Source organism: Pan paniscus, chromosome 9, assembly GCF_029289425.2.
Source record: "Pan paniscus chromosome 9, NHGRI_mPanPan1-v2.0_pri, whole genome shotgun sequence".
Taxonomy (NCBI): domain Eukaryota; kingdom Metazoa; phylum Chordata; class Mammalia; order Primates; family Hominidae; genus Pan; species Pan paniscus.
The window spans coordinates 114,582,461-114,605,291 of NC_073258.2; the positions used below are offsets into that span (position 1 = coordinate 114,582,461).

Genomic DNA, 22,831 nt, shown 5'->3' on the forward strand with positions numbered 1-22,831 from the left:
GCACCTCAGACTCGGCATATCTAAAACTGAACTGATTGTGGGGCATGGTGGCTCAGGCCTGTAATCCCAGCACTTTGGAAGGCCAAAGCAGGTGGATCACTTGAGGTCAGGAGTTCAAGACCAGCATGGCCAACATGATGAAACCCCATCTCTACTAAAAATACAAAAATCAGCCAGGTGTGGTGGCACATGCCTGTCATCCCAGCTACTTGGGAGGCTGAGGTAAGAGGATCCCTTGAACCTGGGAGGCAGAAGTTGCATTGAGCCGAGATTGTGCCATCTTGTCTCAAATGAATAACTAAATAAATAATAAAAATAAATTTTAAAAATGAAGACATTGCGCCAGGTGCAGCGGCTCACACCTGAAATCCCAGCACTTTGGGAGGCTGAGGCGGGCGGAACACCTGAGGTCAGGAGTTCGAGACCAACCTGGCCAACATGACAAAACCCTGTCTCCACTAAAAAATTAGCCGGGTGGCCAGGCGCGGTGGCTCACGCCTCTAATCCCAGCACTTTGGGAGGCCGAAGCAGGCAGATCACATGGTCAGGAGTTGGAGACCAGCCTGACCAACATGATGAAACCCCGTCTCGACTAAAAATACAAAATTAGCCAGGCCTGGTGGTACATGCCTGTAGTCTCAGCTACTGGAGAGGCAGGAGAATTGCTTAAACCTGGGAGGCGGAGGTTGCAGTGAGCTGAGATCGCACCACTGTTGCCTGGGCAACAGAGCGAGACACTGTGTCAGAAAGAAAAAAACAAAAAACAAAAAAACCTGAACTGAAACCCACTGTTAACACACACCCAAATTATTCCTCCTCCAGGGTCAAATGGTACTATAATCCACCTGGTTACTCGAACTAGAAACCTCATAGTCTTACTCTTACTCAACTACTGCAGGCATATCCTGGATCCAACTGCCCACCAATCCTATAGATTTGATCTCCTCAGCGCCTCAAGGATGCATTCACTTCTCTCCTTCCATGACTTCTGCCACTTCTCTACTCCAGGCCACCACTGTCGCCTACCTGGATAGCTATGATAGCCTTCAACAACTGATTCCTCCTTATTCACTCTCACTGCTATAATATAGTATTCACTAAATGCTTATCCAAAACACCTATTCAATATATTTACAACCACAGCAGATTTCTTTTTAGTACTGCCCAACTTAGACATCAAAGCATCTAAATCCATACACAATAATGCCAGAAAAACTCCCCTAATTTTAAATATCTATTTTAATCCTTTGAAAGCTATGTTTCTACATTTCAGTTTAATAAATTACAAAGTTATTTCCAAAAGACACAGTTATCTCTTAAAAATATCATACCTGAATAACAGCACTAAACCAACATGTATTGCCAACATTTTTCAGCCCAACTGGCCAACCATCAACTCTCCTCCAGTCATTGGGATTGGGGTTTTCTCCCCAGACTTCACAGCGTTTTCTCTTTGAGCGTTTAGTTTCTGCAGAGGTTGCTTCATGCATCCTATATTGTGCAGCGTGCCACACAGCAAAAAAGAAAACAGTTAAAGAATAATATAGCATATGGAGGATGCTATAACTTTTCATGGATAATTCAAAACACCAGAAAAAGTATTTACTGGATAAGCCCTAGCTATATAAGGAACTGTAAGACTGTAATGCAACTGAAAAGCAAGATTTATACATAGAAATGTTAATCCCTCCATAACAGACATTATTACTAATAAGGTCCATGACAGAACTAAGTTGAAATTCAAGACTATTTAAGGCTACCATATTAGAAATTTTAGATTTCAACACAGTGTACTATCTAAGACCTCATCATCGAATAGGGCAGGAGAGGCACTGTGCTAAAGATAAGAGCCTCCAAATTGCCCAGGACATAAAACACAGCCCTGTGTTCCCTGAAATAAACATCTCAGCAGTGTGAGGGAATAAACATGTCCAGAAACTGATAGGCCACCACTGGAACTGGATGTTGGTGAACAGTACCAAACAATCACCCAATTAGTACCAGTTCAAAAAAATAGATTCCTTGATCACTTATGAGACAGGGTAGTTGAATAACTTTCACTTAAAACTATGCAGCAGCATAACCCTCAAAGTTTATAAAAGAGAATATACATTTATCAGATACCTGGACTAGGTTGTTTTTAATTCACCCTAGCAATTGTAAACTGAAACACCTTGCACACTTCTACTCAAAGACACACGATGCAATAAGACCCCTTTCAGTTTCGCTTTTTCAAAAGTGAACCAAAGAGTAAGCTAATGCGAATTCAAAATTTCTCCTAAAAGAAATTTCATTCAGGTGCTTAACAGAATTATTCCTGAGTGGCATTCACAGAGCTCTTGCCTTTGAGATACACACAAATGTGGGGGCAAGAATTATAAATTAAATCAATAACCTGTTAAGATCTCTTCCATCAGCTTGAATTTTGGGAGACTCCAGTAGACTCAAAGCAATGGCAGCCTGAAGATCATCTTTGTTATCATGAGTAAGGTCTATCACTTCTGTAAGATAAACAGAAATTTAATTAGTCTATATATAGGAAACACTGCCCTTCTGTAATATAAGAAAAAGGTAAAGACATACTCCCTAGCTTTCACTACAACAATGGCTCAACTGTGTAACAATTTTATTACCCTACTGCATAGTCAAATGAGTAACTTCGGCTACACTGTAACCTTAGACTAGCCCACAGTACAGAAATAACAAGCTGCAAAAATCAAATGAACCAAATACCCTCTTCTGTATTCTCACTCCACAAAGTCAAAAGTAGATCCCATACATGTGGGTTAAATAGTCTCTATTATCACAAAACATCAGCCAAATATCAAACATCCAGGGAACAGATATTTTCAATCTCATACAAAATATTCCAGAGAATAGGGATATACTCCTCAACTAGTTAAGAACGGTAAGAGAAAGAAAAAGTGAAACTCATATGTGATACAAAATACTCACAGATACAAAATACCTAAACAAAATATTAGCAAATAGAACCCAATAATATAAAAAAAAAATTACATATTAAGACCAAGTTGGCTGGGCGCGGTGGCTTATGCCTGTAATCCCAGCACTTTGGGAGGCCGAGGCGGGCGGATCACGAGGTCAGAAGATCGAGACTATCCTGGCTAACACGGTGAAACCCCGTCTCTACTAAAAATACAAAAAATTTGCCGGGCGTGGTGGTGGGCGCCTGTAGTCCCAGCTACTCAGGAGGTTGAGGTGGGAGAATGGCGTGAACCCGGGAGGTGGAGCTTGCAATGAGCCAAGACCACGCCACTGCACTCCAGCCTAGGCAACAGAGTGAGACTCCGTCTCAGAAAAAAAAAAAAAAAGACCAAGTTGAGTTTACTGCAGGAAAAAAAAATGAGTTAATACTAGATGGAGCAGTAAAATTCACTATCTTAACAGTTAAAAGGAAAAAATGATCATCTTAACAGATACAGAAAATGTATTTGATAACATTCAACTTTCTTTCAGGATAAAAACTCAAAGCCAACTAGGAAGAGAAAAAAATATCCTTAGGCTGAGAAAAAGTATCCATGAAAAGCCCATAGAAAACTTTTATACTTAATGGAGAAACGTTAAGTACATTTGCTTTAAAATCAAGACTAAGACAAACACATCTATTATCACTGCTTTTATTCACCATGGTTCTGGAAGTTCTAGGCAGGCAATAAGAACTTTTGGGCATGGTGGCTCACGCCTTTAATCCCAGCACTTTGGGAGGTCAAGATGGGAGGATCAGTTGAGGTCAGGAGTTTGAGACCAACCTGGCCAACATGGTGGAACCTCATCTCTACTAAAAATACAAAAAATTAGCTGGGCATGGTTGCACGTGCCTGTAATTCCAGCTACTTGGGAGGCTGAGGCAGGAGAATCACTTGAACCCAGGAGGCGGAGGTTGCAATGAGCTGAGATTGTGTCACTATACTACAGCCTGGGCGACAGAGTGAGACTCCATCTCACTCTGGAAATATAAAGACTGGAAAATAAGAAGCAAAGCTGTCATAATTCATGGATAATAATCACCTACAAGGGAAACCCAAAATAATCCACAGCTACTCTGGCACACTGCCTGTGTGGTAGCCCTGTTCCACAGGAGCAGTTAAAAAAAAATAAAAAGAGGCTGGAAGCGGTGGCTCATGCCTATAATCCCAGCACTTTGGGATGCCAAGGCAGGCAGATCACCTGAGGTCGGGAGTTCGAGATCAGCCTGACCAACAAGGAGAAACCCCCTCTCTACTTAAAATACAAAATTAGCCGGGCGCGGTGGTGTATGCCTGTAATCCCAGCTACTCAGGAGGCTGAGGCAGGAGGATGGCTTGAACCCAGGAGGCGGAGGCTATGGTGACCCAAGATCATGCCACTGCACTCCAGCCTGGGCAACAAGAGCTAAACTCTATCTCAAAACAAAACAAACAAAAAAAAAACAACTAAAAAAAATTTTTTTTAAATAAAATAAAACACAAATATTACAAAACTGTAGTAATCAAGACTGTGTGCTGCTGGCATAAGGAGACATATACATCAATGGAATAGAATTTATAGTCCAGAAATAAACTCTTACATTCCCGGTCAATTGATTTTTGACCTAAGTACTAGACAACTCAAGAAGGAAAGAATATCTTTTCAACAAATGGTGCTGTGACAACTGAACACCACATGCAAAAGAATAAAGCTGAACCCCTACCTAGCCCCACATACAAAAATTAAGTCAAAATGGATCAAGTCCTCAAGATGAGAGCTAAAATATAAAAGTAGAGGACAACACAGGTGTAAATCTTCATGACCTTAGATTAGGCAACGGAATCTTAGATGACATCCAGAGCATAAGGAACCAAAGAAAAAATAGATTAAAAAATCCTTTGGGCTTCAAAGGACACCATCAAGAAGTGAAGAGACAGCCGGGCATGGTGGCTCACATCTGTAATCCCAGCACTTTGGGAGGCCCAGACGGGTGGATCACGAGGTCAGGAGTTCGAGACCAGCCTGACAAAAATAGTAAAACCCCATCTCTAATAAAAATACAAAAAAATTAGCCAGGCGTGGTGGCAGGTGCCTGTAATCTCCGCTACTCGGGAGGCTGGGGCAGGAGAATCGCTTGAACCTGGGAGCCGGGAGGCGGAGGTTGCAGTGAGCCGAGATCGTACCACTGCACTCCAGCCTGGGCAACAGTGTGAGACTCCGTCTTAAAAAAAGAAAAAAAAAAGAAGAGACAACTCATAGAAAGGGAGAAAATATTTGCAAAACATGCATCTGATAAGAGATCTACACACAGAACATACAAAGAACTCCTGTAACTGAATGAAACACACGAATAGTGATTTCAAAAATGGGCAGAAAATCTGAATTGACATTTCTCCAAAGAATACACAAGATAAATGACCAATAAGCATAAGATGCTCAACATCACTAATCATCAGAAAAATGCAAATCAAAACCACAATGAGATATAATTTCACACCCATAGGGACAGCTATCAAAAAATAATATTAATAATAAAACTGGCAAGGAAGTGGAGAAACTGGAAACTTTGTGCACTGTTGGTGGGATTTTAAGATGGTGCAACTGGCTAGGCGCGGTGGCTCACGCCTGTAATCCCAGCACTTTGAGAGACCAAGGTGGGCAGATGGCTTGAGCTAAGGAGTTCAAGACCAGCCTGGGCAATGTGGCGAAACCTTGCCTCTAAAAAAAATTCAAAAGAAATAAAAATAAAAAATAGCTGGGCATGGTGGTGTGAGCCCATAGTCCCAGGTACTTGGGAGGCTGAGGCGGGAGGATCACTTGAGCCTGGGAGGTCAAGGCTGCAGTGAGCCCTGTTTGCACAACTGCACTCCAACCTGGGTAACAGTGAGACCCTTCTCAAAAAAAAAAAATAACAAAATAAATAAATAAAATACGGCCAGGCATGGTGGCTCATGCCTTTAATTCCAGCACTCAGGGAGGCCAAGGCAGGCAGATCACTTGAGGTCATGAGTTCGAGACCAGCCTGGGCAACATGGTGAAACACCGTCTCTACTAAAAATACAAAACTTAGCTAGGCGTGGTGGGACATGCCTGTCCCAGCTACACAGGGGGCTGAGGCACGAGAATCACTTGTACCTGGGAGGTGGAGGCTCCATTGAGCTGAGATCGCGCCACTGCACTCCAACCTGGGCGAAAGGGAAAGACCTTGTCTCAAAAAAAAAAATTAATAAATAAATAAAATAAAATAAATGATGCAACTGCTACAGAAAACTGTACGGAAGCTATTCGAAAAATTAAAAATAGAACAACCGTATGAACCAGTAATCCTACTTCTGGGTATCCAAAAGAATCTAAAGCAGGGTCTTTTTTTGAGAGAGTCTCACTCTGTCACCAGGGCTAGAGGGCAGTAGGTACAATCTCAGCTCACTGTAGCCTCAACCTCCAGGGCTCAAGGGATCTACTTGCTTCAGCCTCCCAGGTAGCTGGGACTACAGGCATACACCATCACACCTGGCTAATTTTTCTATCTTTTGTAGAGACAGGGATTCACCATATTGCCCTGGCTGGTCTTGAATTCCTAGGCTCAAGCTATCCACCTGCCTCAGCCTCCCAAAGTGCTGGGATCACAGATATGAGCTACAGTGCCTGGACTAAAACAGGGTCTTGTAGAGATATCTGTACATCCAAGTTCACAGCAACACTATTCACAAGAGCCAAGAGGTGGAAACAACCCAAATGTCCATTAATGAATGGATAAACAAAACATGGCATATACATACAATGGAGTATTACTCAACCTTAAAAAGCAAAGAAATTTGAGGCATACTGTAACATGAAGTCTGAAGACACTGTTAAGTGAAATAAGCCCACTGCAAAAGGACAAACAGTGTATTTCTACTTATACGAGGTTCTTAGAAATTCACAGAGATAAAGAGTAGAATGGAGGACAGAAAAAATGGGGGTTACTATTCAAAGCATACTAAGTAAGTGAAATGTTTTGGAAATGGATGGTGGTGACAGTTGCACAACAATATGAATTTATTTAATATTTCTGAACTGTACATTTAAGTAGTTAAGATGGCAAACGGTATGTTTTACCAAAAAAGACTGGAAAAAAGAAGAAATACTGTCACATGCTACAACATGGATGAAACTTAAGACAGATATTATGCCAAATTAAATAAGCCAGTCACAAAAAGACAAATACTGTATAAGTCCACTTATATGAAGTATTTAAAGTAGTCAAATTCATAGAAACAGAAAACAGAATGGTAGTTACCAGGGGCTGGGTATGGAGTGCAGATTTGCAATATGATAACATTCTGGGGGTTGTTTCACAACAATTTGACTATTCTTAACACTACTGAACTCTACATTTAAGAATGGATAAAGTATTTAAAAATCGAATATTTGAGATATCCTTAGATTTTATGTAATGTGTTTTTTACTAAAATAATAATTTCAAGTAATAAATTATCCAATTATCAGGCTGGGCACTGTGGCTCACATCTGTAATCCCAACACTTTGGGAGGCTGAGGCAGGCAGATCACCTGAGGTCAGGAGTTTGAGACCGGCCTGGCCAACCAATATGGTGAAACCCAGTCTCTACCAAAAACACAAAAATTAGCTGGGTGTGGTGGCGTGTGCCAGTAATCCCAGCTACTCGGGAGGCTGAGGCAGGAGAATAGCTTATACCCAGGAGGCGAAGGTTGCAGTGAGCCGTGCAGTGATCACACCACTGCACTCCAGCCTGGGTGACAGAGCGAGCTTCCTTCTCAAAAATAAATAAATTAATAAATAATCCAATTATCACTATAACTATTCCAATTACCATTAATTACGATAGAATATTACCATTCTATTTCCATTTATTTTTACCAAAATAATGAATCTAGGTAACAATCATCAATGGCTGCTGAAAATGCTAAGTGAGAAACTTCATAATAGATGAATTAACCTGACAATACCTAAATACAATTACGATTTTAACAACACAAAAGAGGGCAACCAGACATTATATGCTTCTCAATGTAACAAAATAGAAGATATATACACAACACTACCTATGACACAGTCATGCCAGATAAGCATCTACATTTATAGGAAAGACATGAGACAGAAAAATCCATTGAAAGATACCACAGTAATACAATTGCCAAACTCCAGAATGTGTGAAAACTGACATAACAAAGGACTTGATTTCTTTGGATATTAAGCTGCAAGAAACGGGACGGGGGTGGGGGGGGCGGGGTGGAGATTTATAAATAAAGAGAGTCTTAAAAGACACTTCAAACATACTTAATGTTCTAATTTATTTGGATCATTGTTCTTAACAAAAACTGCCAACACTGTTAATGAGATAACCAGAGAAATTTCTACATGGGGTATTTGATGAGATTAAGGGATTACTGATGATATTAAGGGATTATTTTTAGTGTGATAATGTTGCAGTTTTAAAAAATAAACAGTCCTCTTTTAGAAATGTTACCCAAAAAGCTAAATATAGAATTATCATATGACCCAGCAATTCTATTTCTAGGTATATACACAAAAGAACTGAAAATGGATACTCAGTGAAATAGACACTGGCTTTATCATGACAGGGATATTCACTCACTGAATATGCCCATTACCCAGGTCATGCTGGTTAAGGACACCCCTTCAGTGTGGACCCCTCATACAACATGACTGTAGCAAAACTGACAAACAGTTCTGGAAGCCTTATTAGATTTGCTATCTCAACTTCCTCTCATGGGTCTCACAGATGCTAATAAAAAAAACAACAGGTTCATTAACAGGAAAATGGTGAAAGGCAGATGGGAAAAGTCAAAGGACAAAGGTGGAAATGTTTAAAGGATTATTAAGGAAGTGAGTAAAGAAAACACTGATGGGGTGAAACTAAAGGGAAAAAGAAATTTTGAGATAACACAGAATTGATACTGCAGATCAGTGGGGAATTACAGTCTTTCAATTAAACATACTGATTAAACATTTTAATACAGCACTACCAAAGGTGGGTGGACCAAAGGGAACTCTGCTGATTAACCAACATTAAAGGGCTTCAAACAAGTTTCTTGCATTTACCCCAGTTTGGAGAAACTTTACAAGCTGAAAGGCAGAGACCACAAAGAGAAAGATGATCAACAATTGTGTGGGGCAATGTTGAGGCAGGTTAATCAAGATAAAGACTGACAAACAGCCAAGAGTACTTTGGCTCAATCCCTTGCTGGGGACCCAAAGCCTTATGTACACCAGTGGTGAAGGGGTCAGGGTGTGGAGTAGAAACCTTTCTGGGGCTTCGTGACACAGAAGCACAATGCACTGTGATTTCAAAACCTGTTGATAAAGTCCTAATGGAGGCTATACTTAGGAAAGTAAGTGTTGATGGAATTAGGATAAAATTTTATAGGCGAGTTGTTATATCTGAAGCTGCTTCAATGTGAAGTGGTTCCATCTTTTCTACTTGATTGTATTATGGGGATGGATACTGTATCTGCCTGGAGAATGTTCCCTCTACCTACTCCTGTAAAACAGAAGGCATGTAAACTTGTCCTTCAAGCAATAATAATTAGACATGCTAAATGGGAACCAGAAAGATTCCCTGAGCCTACACAACAGAGAATTGAAGCTGAAGTGCTGGTAGGGACAAACTGATTGCGAAGCGTTTACCAGGGCTTATGGCAAAAGCCTGTGAGTGCCTCCCAGAGACGACTCCTGAGACTTTGGACTAGAGAATTACCACTTGAGGGGCATTTATTACCTTGCTATGAGACATTAATTGAAGCTACCCTATAATCGAGGACATAAAATAATCTTGAAACCTGAAATACTCGTGCTGTCTTGCTGGCGGATGTCAGAGAAACACTTCAGTGAGGATGGCAGCGCCCAAGAGAGTTCCATAATACAATGGAAATGGTTTATACAGGCTCTTGCTACCTGGAAAATGCAAGGAGGTCTTTGCATTCCCCAGGTAGCAGAAAACCTCTTTTCCCCTAGGACTGACTCTGGAATTGTGTGAGGAGCTGCTGGATCCTATCCACACTTTGACAGTTTCCCAATAAACAGCTCCCAATAGACCAACAAAGAGCTGCTTGGTTTGCAGATGGCAGTTCCAAGGTGAATGGACAACATCCTATTTGGAAGGAAGGACGCCAATGGGATCAAAGAAGGTAAAAACAAATCAGCAGCATGTGTTGATTGCATGTTGTTTTTCTAGCAGTGTTGGAAGAATTGAACAGTGATAAAAGCCCGTGTTAGGCTTTTTACTCACTTATGGGCAGTGGCCAGTGGTCACATGATCAGGCAGGAGAGCAATGGAAACCTGGCCTATTAAAGGGATGTCCGTATGAGGCATGGCCCTATGGAAATTTGAAGGGCGCATTAAAGTAGGACATGTCAATGCCAACCAGAAGAAATCCCTTAGATGTGTTGATATGGGGGTACTGCAACAGTGCAGAGATGGGCTGAGTCTAGACATGTTCCTTTTCCACCCTCTCAAGAACAAAACGCCAATAAGAACTGTTCTGTCTGCCAGGAAGAGAAAGATAGTGCCGACAGCTATGGGGAGATTCCCTGGTGGCAAGGCCCTGAACTCTGCTGGCCAGTGAGACTGATGCTGGTAACCCTAGGGGACTACAAATGGGTCCTGACAGGTATAGGCACTGACTCTGAACTGGGTTTTACTATCCCAACAGACCATGCAAATGCTTTCAGTGCTAAAGAAATACCACAACAGAACCATTTAAAAATTTCCACCTTCCTGGAGTGAGCCCTTTGACTCTCCCCTTCCCCATTCTTTTGTTAATTAACCTAATGTTTTTATTAGCATCTGTAAGACCCATGAGGGGAAGCTGAGGTAGCATTTCACATGAGAAGGAAGGGTGACAATTTCCCAATCTAAGATAACAAATTTGAGAGCAATGGTTACTCTCAAGCCCTGTTAAAGAGAGTATAAATAGGTAAAAAATTATTTTGGAAAAGACTGTCATTACCTATAAAGTTGAAGATAAGCGTATCTTAATACCTACCAACTACATCACTAGATATATACACTTAAAAAACTCTTGCATACAAGGACAAGAAGCATGAATCCGAACAGCTCACAGCAGGCTTGAATAGCAAAAGCTTGAAAACAACCCCAAAGTCAATCAACAAATACATACGAAGTGGTATATATTCAGACCATGGAATACTACACACCAGTGAAAATGAATGAACTACAGTTATAATCCTCAGCATGGGTGAGTCTCAAAAAGAACAATGTTGACCGAAAAAAGTTGCAGTGTATACCAAGAGAAACATATGAGAATACTCACAGCAGCATCATTCAGAATAGCTCAAAACTGTTAACGGCCCAAATGTCCATTAACACCACCTCGCCTTCCTCCCAGAAGGTTCCAGAAGGTTCTCCTTGGTCTCTCCTCCCAGAAGCCTCCGTGGCTTCCAGAGTCCCATTCTCCTGGCTTTCCGTGGGCACTCTTCACCTCCCCAGACCTCTGAACATAGGCAGCAACCAGTGCTTAAGCTGCAGAACCTTTTCTTTCTCCTATACCCACTCCCTTGGAGAGCTCCTCAGTCTCACAGCTTTATAGCATTTATAGGTTACGATTCCAAGTCCACCTACCTCCAGCCTGGACCTCTCCTCTGAACTGTGCACCTGGGTCTCCACCATCTTTCTGACACTTCTGCCGTGAATGTCTAACAGGCATTTCAAATTTAGTATTCCCCAAACTGATCTCTTCATCTACCGTCTCAAATCTGCTCCACCTACAGTGATTCCCATCTTGGTTAAATGCTTCAGTTGCTTAGGAAAAAAATTTTTGAGTCACCTTTAACTCCTCTCTCTCTCACAACCCTACCTCCTCAGTAAGTAAATCCTACTGCCTTTACCTTAAAAATAATATATGCCGGAATGCCAGCACTGCTTACCCTCCACCACAGCAGCCTGGCCTGGGTTCCCTAATCTGACCCATGCTTGTCACTACCTCCTCCCCCACATTGTGTTCTCAACACCACAGTCAGAGTGATGGAAAATGGAAATCAGTTTATATCATTCCTTTGCTCCAAACTCTTCAAAGGCTACCCACCTAACTCACAGCAAAAGCTAGTACTTAGGAAGGTTCTGAATGATCCACCTCCTTCTCTTTCCATGGCCCCATCCCTTTCGGCCCTCCTCACTCACTAAGGCTTAGCCCTGGCCTCCTTGCTGTTCCCTGAGCAAGCCAAGGTGCACTCCCATCTTAGGGCCTCAAATGACTTACTCCCTCACCTCCCCTGCACATTCTTAAAAGTCCATCCCAGCCAGGTGCAGTGGCTCACACCTGTAATCCTAGCACTCTGGGAGGCTGAGGCGGGTGGATCACCTGAGGTCAGGAGTTCAAGACCAGCTGGCCAACATGGTAAAACCCCGTCTCTACTAAAAATACAAACAATTAGCCAGGCGTAGTGGTGGGCGCCTGTAATCCCAGCTACTCGGGAGGTTGAGGCTTGAACCCCGGAGGCAGAGGTTGCGGTGAGCGCAGATCGCGCTATTGCACTCTAGCCTGGATGACAGAGTGAGACTCCATCTCAAAAAAAAAAAAAAGTCCATCTAATTGGAAATACAGTCCCCAGCACTCTTTTTTTCATTTCTTTCATTCTGTCCTTTTTCTTCATGGTATTTATCACATTCTAATATATTAATAATTTATTTACTTGTTGATCTTCTCCCACTAAAAAACAAGCTAAATGCAGGCAGGGCTTCAAGAGTGCTTGGCACATAGTTGGTCCTCACTAAATAAATGCTAAACAATGAGTAAATGAACAAATGAAACTTTTTTTTTCTTTTTAAGAGACGGAGTCTTGCTCTGTCGCCCAGGCTGGAGAGCAGTGGTGCGATCTCAGTTCACTGCAAGCTCTGCCTCCCGGGTTCATGCCATTCTCCTGCCTCAGCCTCCCGAGCAGCTGGGACTACAGGTGCCCACCACCACACCCAGCTAATTTTTTGTATTTTTAGTAGAGATGGGGTTTCACCGTGTTAGCCAGGATGGTCTCGATCTCCTGACCTCGTAATCCGCCTGCCTCGGCCTCCCAAAATGCTGGGATTACAGGCATGAGCCACTGCGCCCGGCCAGAACTTTTTAAATGCTTAGAATTGTGCCTGCCACATAGCAATAGCTCAGTAATAAGCTGTTATTACTATTATTTTCAAAGGGCTGATGTGATTGACAGGGAACTCACATATACTTGGTTTGTTATTTTCTGCTAGTTCAGCAAAGGACCGAGACAGGATATATGGTACCTACTTGCTAATACTTCCTTGTTGGCAGCACTCCCCTCTACTTCAGATGGTTCTGTAGCAACAGTGTCTTGACTGGGCTCCTTAACTCTCTCATCAGTGAGAAGGCTGACTGCCTGAGTAATGTCACCATTACTGGCCTATGGGAGAAAAAGACAATAGAAATTTCAAAAGTAATCATCATAGAATTTAAAACCAGTTTTGAGTATTAACTTTATTACCCTGGTGACACACTGAGTACTTTCAGGCATAATTCTAGGGTAGAATTATGAGACTATGGTGGACAGTAGGTCTAATGTGCTTGAAGCGTCTATTAAATGCCTCATTACAGGAGGGAGTTTCCATGCTCTGACTTCCCACAACACCCAAACAAAAGTGAAATCTTGATGGAGATTTGTTCCCATTGCTTCGGATACTACTACTCACGATTTCTCTGAACAGTCTAAAGCACGATGTGTCAAAAAAGGGGGCTGGCAATTAACATAGACATTCTAAATGAAGTCAGCCCTACAATAAAAATGCCAAGCAGGGCAGGCGCAGTGGCTCACACGCCTGTAATCCCAGCACACTGGGAAGCCAAGGCGGGCAGATCGCTTGAGCCCAGGAATTGGAGACCAGCCTGAGCAACTTGGCAAAACCCCGTCCCTACCAAAAATACAAAAACTAGCCAGGTGTGAGTCCCAGCTACTAGGGAGGCTGAGGTGGGAGGATCGCTTGAGCCCAGGAGGCAGAGGCTGCAGTGAGCCGAGATCACACCACTGCACTGCAGGCAAGGCAACTGAGTGAGATCCTGTCTCCTGTCTCAAAAAAAAAAAAAAAAAAAAGCCACGCAGTTACCTGTTTTCTAGTGGTGATCATTCTTGTTTTTAATGTTTTATGAGGAAACATTTCTAACATATATACCAGGAAAGGGAATAACAGAACCCCATGTACCTATCACTTATCTTCAACAATTACCTAGTCACTTAGTCATAACCTTTCTTATTTTCTCTAAACCTCCTATACTCTCGTAGATATTCTGAATCAAATTCTAACCATCTTATCACTGGTCAACATTTCAGAACGTATCTTTTAAAAATATAACCCATGGCCCGGTGTGGTGGCTCATGCCTGTAATCCCAACACTGTGGGAGGCCAGGTCGGGTGGATCACTTGAGGTCAGGAGTTCAAGACCAGCCTGGCCAATATGGTGAAACCCCGTCTCTACTAAAAATACAAAAATTAGCCAGGTGTGGTGGCTCATGCCTGTAATCCCAGCTACTTGGGAGGCTGGCTGAGGTGGGAGAACAGCTTGAACGCGGGAGACAGAGGCTGCAGTGAGCCAAGATTGTGCTACTGCACTCCAGCCTGGGCATCAGAGTGAGACTCCATCTCAAAAAAAAAAAAAAAAAAAAGTATATATATACATACCTTAAGAGTAACAACAGGTTTTTTCAATATCAGATAACCAGTTCAAACTTCCCTGACTCAAATATTATTTAGTTTGCTGGTTTGGATCAGGAAATATAAGGCCTAAACAGTGCAACTGGTTGATGTTTCTTAAATCTCTTTTATACCCTGCAGGGTTACCCGAACCACAAATCTCCCCCAGCCCCTTATAATTTACATGTTAAAGACATTGGGTCAGTCATTTGACCTGTAGAGCTTCTGTCCCTATATGTGCTTTAATTTGGGCATAGAAATAGCTTGAACTGACATAACTATAATATAGACAGCTGCTTTAAAGCCTCCTGACTACCAGAGATCTGGAAACCAACCTTCAGAGCTTCATGGAGAAAGGAAGGGTCCTGAATGCCTGTGATTTCTCTCAGTTGATTTAACAGCATTTGGCAGCTCTATATTTGCAAAACAAAAAAACCACAAACATGTCAGTCAGAAAGTAAACCTGGGTACATTTAAAGAATAACTAAAACCATCTTGGATAAACAGGCCTGAGGCTTGCCCAGGCTGGGCAAGTGAGCCGGATCTCGGCTCACTGCAACCTCCGCCTCCCAGGTTCAAGCGATTCTCCTGCCTCAGCCTCCCGAGTAGTTGGGATTACAGGCACAGGCCACCACGCCCAGCTAAGTTTTGTATTTTTAGTAGTGACGGGGTTTCACATTGTTGGTCAGGCTGGTCTTGATCTGCTGACCTCGTGATCCACCCGCCTAGGCCTCCCAAAGTCCGCTGGGATTACAGGTATGGGCCAATGCAAACGGCCCTGCATTTTTTCACTCTAAAGAACCAACAAGCTCCAAGAAACAAGGTACTGGCTGTCAGAAATATTCTGAAATGCCAAATCTATTTCTCTTTTAAAAGTTCAATCATGGAAATACCTTTGGTACTTACGAAAGAAATAGATGACAGTAAAATTACAAATATATAAAACATTTAAATGTAATATTCTAGCCTTAATGGACACTTAAAAGTTCCCCAGGTTTTTCTTTTGGTAGGCAGTGCATTAAGTAGGGCATATAAGGAGTCCGGGGAATTTGCATGGATATAAAGATGTGCTATTTTAAGCTTTCCTGCACATGCCATTAGTGTGTATCATTTTTCACTGACAATAAGTTTCCAATCATGTAATTAACCAATGATAACACCAACATATTTAAAACTCTGTGTTTGACTAATTAAAAAGTACAGCTAAAGCTAGAATTTTCTCAATTAAATAAAATACATAATTTCAAAGGGTATAAAGTATGAAATGTTTTCTCTTCATTAACCTAAATCATGGAAAAACCTAAATTGTTAACTTCCAGCTAACACAAAATCAGTTTACAACCCCTTCAGCCTTAACATCTTCACTCTATCATTTTATCCTGCTTTACACAAAGACAATACAAAACGCCGATTTGCAAATACAGCTCAATCTAAACAATTGGCTGGCCCAACTTGAGACACAATGATCTTTTTAGATGAATGTTGAAAACAAAGTAGTTCGAAATTAATTCAGCAACAAGAAATCTAATTTATACCATTCCTAAGTTTATGCTTAAATTAAGTTAGTAGTATGTCTCAGAGAGATAGCCTACATTTACTCCCAGCTATAATAGAAACAGTATCTTATGTTCTTCAACAGCTGTGGGCCCAATGCAACACTAAAGTATTACACAACTAGAAATAACTAACTGAAACATCCCTCTAAAGTCCTAAAGAGGTCGGGCATGGTGGCTCATGCCTGTAATCACAGCACTTTGGGAGGTCAGGGTGGGCAGATCACTTGAGGTTGGGAGTTCGAGACCAGCCTGACCAACATGGCCCCATCTCTACTAAAAATACAAAATCAGTTGGGCGTGGTGGCACGTGCCTGTAATCCTAGCTACTCAGGAGGCTGAGGCAGGAGAATTGCTTGAACCCGGGAGGTGGAGATTGCAGTGAGCCAAGATCGCGGCATTGCAACTCTAGCCTGGGCAACAAGAGCACAACTCCGTCTCAATAAATAAATAAATAAAGTCCTCAAAGAAGCACCAACAGTCGTTCTGCTGTAGTCAGACTATAGTCATAGGCTACAAATGGAATCCTACCCTGCTGAGACCAGCAGACTTTCACGCTATGAGTCTTGTCAACTCCAGTCATTGCCTGTGCACTGGGAGAGTGATTATCATACTAAAAAGTATCCAGATTCAGCCTGAGCAAAAACTAAAATCGCAAGCATGTAATTTTTAGAAAAATTAAATACTAGTTTTTTTAAAACTAATTCTAATTCCATTTGATTTTACTGTATAAAAGCGGTATGAATCTATGTATCTCACACAAATCACACATAATTTTCTAAAAGATCAACATCAATATACCCAAAAAAGGGTGGAATAATCGAGAGGGGGAATCAGTAGTATATTAATACCAAACTAGCGTCAAGAAGGTAACAATGGGATAATCCCATCTTCATTGGGAATTATTCTGTATAAAAATTAACATTTATGATTCAGAGAAAATACTCCAGTAAAAAGTAATAGCTAACATATACTGCTTACTTTTAGCCAGGTGCTGCTATAAACACTTAGCAAGTATTAACTAATTTAACTCACTGAACCCTCATAACAGACCTGTGACATAGGTATTACGCCTGTCCTACAACAAGCTGAGGCACAGAGAGATTAAGTAACTTTACACAAAGTTACTGCTGATAAGGGATGCACTATACCACGCTGTATCTGAGAAGACAAAAAGATAGGCAAGAATACCTATCTAATGCAAAAAAACACAAATATCTTATTCTTGTATGTTTTATTTATTTTTATTTATTTATTTATTTTTGAGACAGAGTCTCACTGTGTCGCCCAGGCTGGAGTGCAATGGAGCAATCTCGGCTCACTGCAACCTCCGACTCCCGGGTTCAAGCGATTCTCCTGCCTCAGCCTCCCAAAGTGCTAGGATTATAGGTGTGAGCCACCACACCCAGCCTATTTTTATATTTTGACCTTGATCTTTGCACCCTAACAAGTTTATTTTAAAAATTTGCTTGTCCTTATACAATCACAAGTTTGATTACTTAGTAGTGCAATCTGTTCTAAACCAGCTATCATCAGAAGTAGAGAGGTAAATATTACATTTGACTAAATCTAAGGTGCCATCGGTTGAAAACAAAGAAAGGAAAACTGCTGCCACTTGAACTATGACACAATGTCTTCACGGCAGTCCTGGGAGACATATAAATAAGTCACACTAGCTTCTTAAATCTCTGAAGTTTTTCATTTATGTTGAGGAATACAGCAATTTCCCCTGCTTCCAGGTGCACTGCTTGGCATGTGATAGGCAATTCTTTCACATATTTCTCGGCAACAAAACTTAACACAGCATAATACATTTATGCTATCTTCCCTTCTGGGTTGCATAAAGCGTCTTGACTGTAGCTTTGCAAGAAAATCTGAAACTGTAAACATTCCTCCAAAGGTAAATATTTTGCTTCATATAAAATCAAATTTATACCCCGCCATTCTGCTTCCATGCCTTTCTTCATACACAGGTTTTTTTGTTTTTTTGTTTTGTTTTAATCTCAATGTTGAATCACAGTGTAAATTTTTAAGTGACATACGCAATGGCAAGTAAACCGTGTGGTACTAACAGTACATACAACTTGACTGTCAACTGTTGTTATAACAATAGTAACAGCTATGACCAGGTTCATACAAGTGCAGACAATGACAACATCACATCTGCTACTTGGATGATAGTAAAAATGTTAAAAACATCTTGATCTCAGAGATTTCAGAATGCCAAATAAATGTGAATCAATGAAATATAGTATCCAAATACTAATTTACTAATTATTTACATTTGACCTTGCATTAAAGTCAGTTACACTGTAATATTACCATTCCTCTTTCTCCATTTTGTAATAGGTTGGACATCAATATATCTGGGATAACACCATCAGGAAAGGAAAATAAACTCTTTCGTTTCCTTTTTTTTTTGAGACAGGGTCTCGCTCTGTGGCCCAGACTGGAGTGCAATGGCATGGTACAATCTTAGCTCACTGCAGCCTCGGCATCCCGGGCTCAGGTGACTCTCCCACCTCAGCCTCCCGAGTAGTTGGGACTACGGGTGCCCACCACCACGCCCAGCTAGTTTTCCTATTTTTAGTAGACATGGGGTTTCTCCATGTTGGCCAGGCTGGTCTCAAACTTCTGGCCTCAAGTGATCCACCTGTCTCAGCCTCCCAAAGTACTGGGGTTACAGGCGTGAGCCACTGCACCTGGCCTAGTGACCTTTTTTTAAAGGCTACTGGGTAGAGATGACAACTATGTAAAATAATTTTGTATAGCTCCAACAACAATGTTCTACATGGAAGTTCAAATCCAAATTCCTCATCTTGCCATTCAAAGACCATTACCTGATCCCCCCTTAGCCTGTTCCACCTTTTCTCCTCTCAGTTCCTTACTGCAAACTCATTCTCTCATGCATAGACTGTTGCTCCTAAAATCACTAGTAATACCACCTACATTATTAAACTATGGTATGCCAACTACATTCAGGGGTTATATTTGTCTTACCTCCTCCATATGAAGTCCTTCTAAGAACTCTGGCCCATACTGTTCTCTCCCCTTTCTCATCTCCCATGTTAAGGAAATGAATACGCCTGTGACTGAATGTGGCTCACTGTCTTCACTTGATATTCCTCATCATGTGGTTCTCTAATTGTTTTATTTTATTTTAATTTTTTTTGAGACAGAGTCTTGCTGTCACCCAGGCTGGAGCGCAGCGGCGCGATCTCAGCTCACTGCAAATTCCACCTCTCGGGTTCAAGCGATTCTCCTGCCTCAGCCACCTGAGCAGCTGGGATTATAGGCACCCACCACCACGCCTAGCTAATTTTTGTATTTTTAGTAGAGATGAGGATTCATCATGTTGGCCAGGCTGGTCCCAAACTCTTACCTCAAGTGATCCACCCACCTCGGCCTCCCAAAGTGTTGGGATTACAGGCGTGAGCCACCGCGCCAGGCCTGTTCTCTAATTGTTTTAAATATGAAATTCTTGCCTTCTTTAAAGGAAGAATCATGCAATACACTGCCTAATTTGAATCATCCATAGGACAGTGCTGATAATAATGAGAACTAACATTTATTGAACAACTACTTTAATTTTTTTTCTTTTTGGAAATGGGGGTCTCGCTATGTTGACCAGGCTGGCCTAACTGCTGGACTCAAAGGATCCTCCCACCACAGCCTTCCAGGTTGTTGGGACTACAGGCACACATCACCATACCTGGCTTAACATATGACAGGAAACAGGCGCCTTACATGCATGTAATCCTAATAACAAAGGCAGGCATTGCACACATTAGGAAATTAAGGTTTACAAAATCTATTTATCATCAAATGACTTGAATTAAAAGCTAAATCAAAGATAGCTATAAAACACATAGCTATTAAGGGTCTAAGTGCTTGCTTGAGCAGTACATTAACTAAAATTGGAACAATACAGAGATTAGCATGGACCCTGTGCAAGAATAACATGCAAATTCATGAAGTGTTCCATAATTTAAAAATAAAAATAAAACGTAAAGAGTATGAATAACAAATTTCACATGCATTATTTATATACATATACAAATGCTATGACATGACCCAGTCTTGTAAAGATTTAGCTAAAGTTCTCAACAGAACCCGCACTCCAAATCCTCGTACTATATATATATTTATTTATATAAATATTAATTTTACAGTAACACTAAACCCATCAGGATCCTACCATATTACTAACTCACTTCACCTGAACTTCACAGAAAGAGGATTTAAATATTAACTTCACTCTACCTTGCTATATGTAAAGTACACACCCAACAAGGAGACAAGACAAAGCCTGTACTCTTCTCACAATGAAGTCAAATAACTTGCAAGAGCCAACAGGTTTGCATTTCCTGAGCTAAATTCACATTGTTTTCACAAAACAAAAAGTACTCCCTTTTCTTGCCCAGAGGCAGTAAAGAAAGACAGGCAAACACAAACCTTTACCAGGAAGGAACTCAAGCTTTTTGACCTCACTGCTACTCAGTGGTTTTGGTGCAATCTAGCCCACTTCTCAGGAAGGAGATTTTCTTAGAGCAAAAACAACTCACCCACAATCAGCAATTAACAAGATTATTCAGACACTAAAAACCTTAAGCTATCAAGTTTCTGTAACAATCAATACCTGGCCTGATCCTACAGTAACCAGGTTAAAACACTCTGATGAAATAATGCAAAATATTTCATTACTAATCGTTAAAACTCCTAATTTAGCATTGTAATGAGAAGCTTTATAGGTTATTCCATTCCTTCAAACAGTGATGCTATTTTCATCATTCTGATGCACATATTTCCTGATATCAATTGTCTAGTCTTACAAAGACATTTCTAAATTTACAACTAAGTAAATAATTAATAAATGTTCCCTTACTCCAAAGAACTACCAAGGTGTGCCTAATAAAATTCCTTCCAAAGCTAAAGATCTGGTTCGCAATTATAAAATAAAACTTAAGTACCCAAGGGAAGAAAAAGAAAAAACAAAAAACAAAAACAAAACCAACTGAAGAGTCAAAGAAAACATATAGTATCAATGCCAAAAACTCTGGCCAGGTGCAGTGGCTCATGCACTTTGGGAGGTGAAGGCAGGCGGATCACAAGGTCAGGAGTTCAAGACCAGCCTGGCCAATATGGTGAAACCCCATCTCTACTAAAGAAAAAAAAAAAATACAAAAACTTGCCAGGCATGGTGGCGGGCACCTGTAGTCCCAGCTACTCGGGAGGCTGAGGCAGAGGAATTGCTTGAACCTGGGAGGCGGAGCTTGAAGTGAGCCAAGATTGCACCGCTGCACTCCAGCCTGCGCAACAGAGCAAGACTGTCTCAAAAAAAAAAAATAAGGGCCAGGCTTGGTGGCTCATGCCTGTAATCCCAGCACTTTGGGAGGCCGAGGCAGGCAAATCACGAGGTCAGGAGCCCGAGGCCATCCTGGCTAACACAGTGAAACTCCATCTCTACTAAAAACACAAAAAATTAGACGGGCGCGGTGGCAGGCACCAGTAGTCCCAGCTACTCGGGAGGCTGAGGCAGGAGAACCTGGCGTGAACCTGGAGGTGGAGGTTGCAGTGAGCCGAGATCGCACCACTGCATTCCACTCCAGCCTGGGCGACAAAGCGAGACTACATCTCAAAAAAAAAAAAAAAAAAAAACACCTCTGTCTGGACAACAGAGATGGTTGCTAACCTTTCCAACCTCCATAAAACAAGGAATGGCCCTCAAAAGCCTTGGTATTTTTTCAGTTTTTCTTCCAGCAACAATGCCCTGCTGATCCAATTTATTCATGGAATAGAAACCTGAAGTAGCTGTAAGAATATGGCTGTCTAAAAAAGATAAACAGCAGCTTTCTGTGGACACAGCTAAATTCCCTAAAATAGACTACTTGATAATTTTTGTGAATGATGCAAATGTCAGTACATGATGAAAATGCCTGTTTGAGTTTATCAACTGGCTTAAAGTTTTTAAAAACCATTAAAAGTGTTTAAAATTTAGCCACTATTTTATCATGTAGAGGGGTTTAAACTGGGACTTAAAAACAAGAAAAAAAAAGGAATTAATCATTATTTACTTTTTAAATTTTTTCCATCTCTTTCTTCACATGTACTAAGAGATTCCAATAGTACAAAAGGGTATAAAATGAAAAGGAAATCACCTTCTTCCCGACCTAGTTCTATTTCCCAGGGGCTACTACCATTAACAGTTTCTGTTATCTTTCCCGAAATTGTCTATGCACATGAATATATTTTTTCATATGATACATAATGTCCTATACCTTGCTTTTTCCTTATTTTAGAATACATTAAGACAATATTTTTCATTTCTTTGAATACATGTTCCAACTAAATATGAGAAATGAGGCTGACAAACATATCGAACACATCTCCAAAAATGAAGGAAAATACAATTTTTAACAACATATTGGTAGGGCTAATTGAAAAACTGGGAAAATATCAGGGAAAGATATGAGAAATCAAATTTACATGCTTATAGTTTCAGAAATATAGCAATGGTAAAATTTTAAGTTATTACTAGCTGGGTCTTCGTGTGTAGTTTCTATTTTTAATAAATAACACAGATTGCTGGGTGTGGTGGCTCACGCCTGTAAT

The 22,831-nt window shown here is 41.0% G+C and overlaps 1 protein-coding gene and 1 non-coding gene across 21 annotated transcripts in view; one reads left to right on the forward strand and one right to left on the reverse strand.

Moving 5' to 3' along the window:
- USP28 (ubiquitin specific peptidase 28) overlaps nt 1–22,831 on the reverse strand; it is a 77,807-nt gene that overhangs the window by 41,426 nt on the left and 13,550 nt on the right. For 13 of the 20 annotated variants that reach the window (XM_034933729.3, XM_034933720.3, XM_034933719.3 and 10 more), the window contains 4 exons: nt 15,002–15,079; nt 13,252–13,384; nt 2,396–2,501; nt 1,332–1,491 (listed from right to left, as the gene is read on the reverse strand). In XM_034933729.3, the coding sequence (XP_034789620.1) occupies nt 1,332–1,491; nt 2,396–2,501; nt 13,252–13,384; nt 15,002–15,079 (477 nt within the window). The remainder of the gene's footprint in view (nt 1–1,331; nt 1,492–2,395; nt 2,502–13,251; nt 13,385–15,001; nt 15,080–22,831) is intronic. The other 7 variants (XM_034933730.4, XM_057299254.2, XM_057299252.2 and 4 more) reach the window with 2 other exon arrangements.
- Nucleotides 20,107–20,210, forward strand: LOC112441225 (U6 spliceosomal RNA). Its single transcript, XR_010113507.1, has one exon. It is a non-coding gene; the product is annotated as a U6 spliceosomal RNA (small nuclear RNA).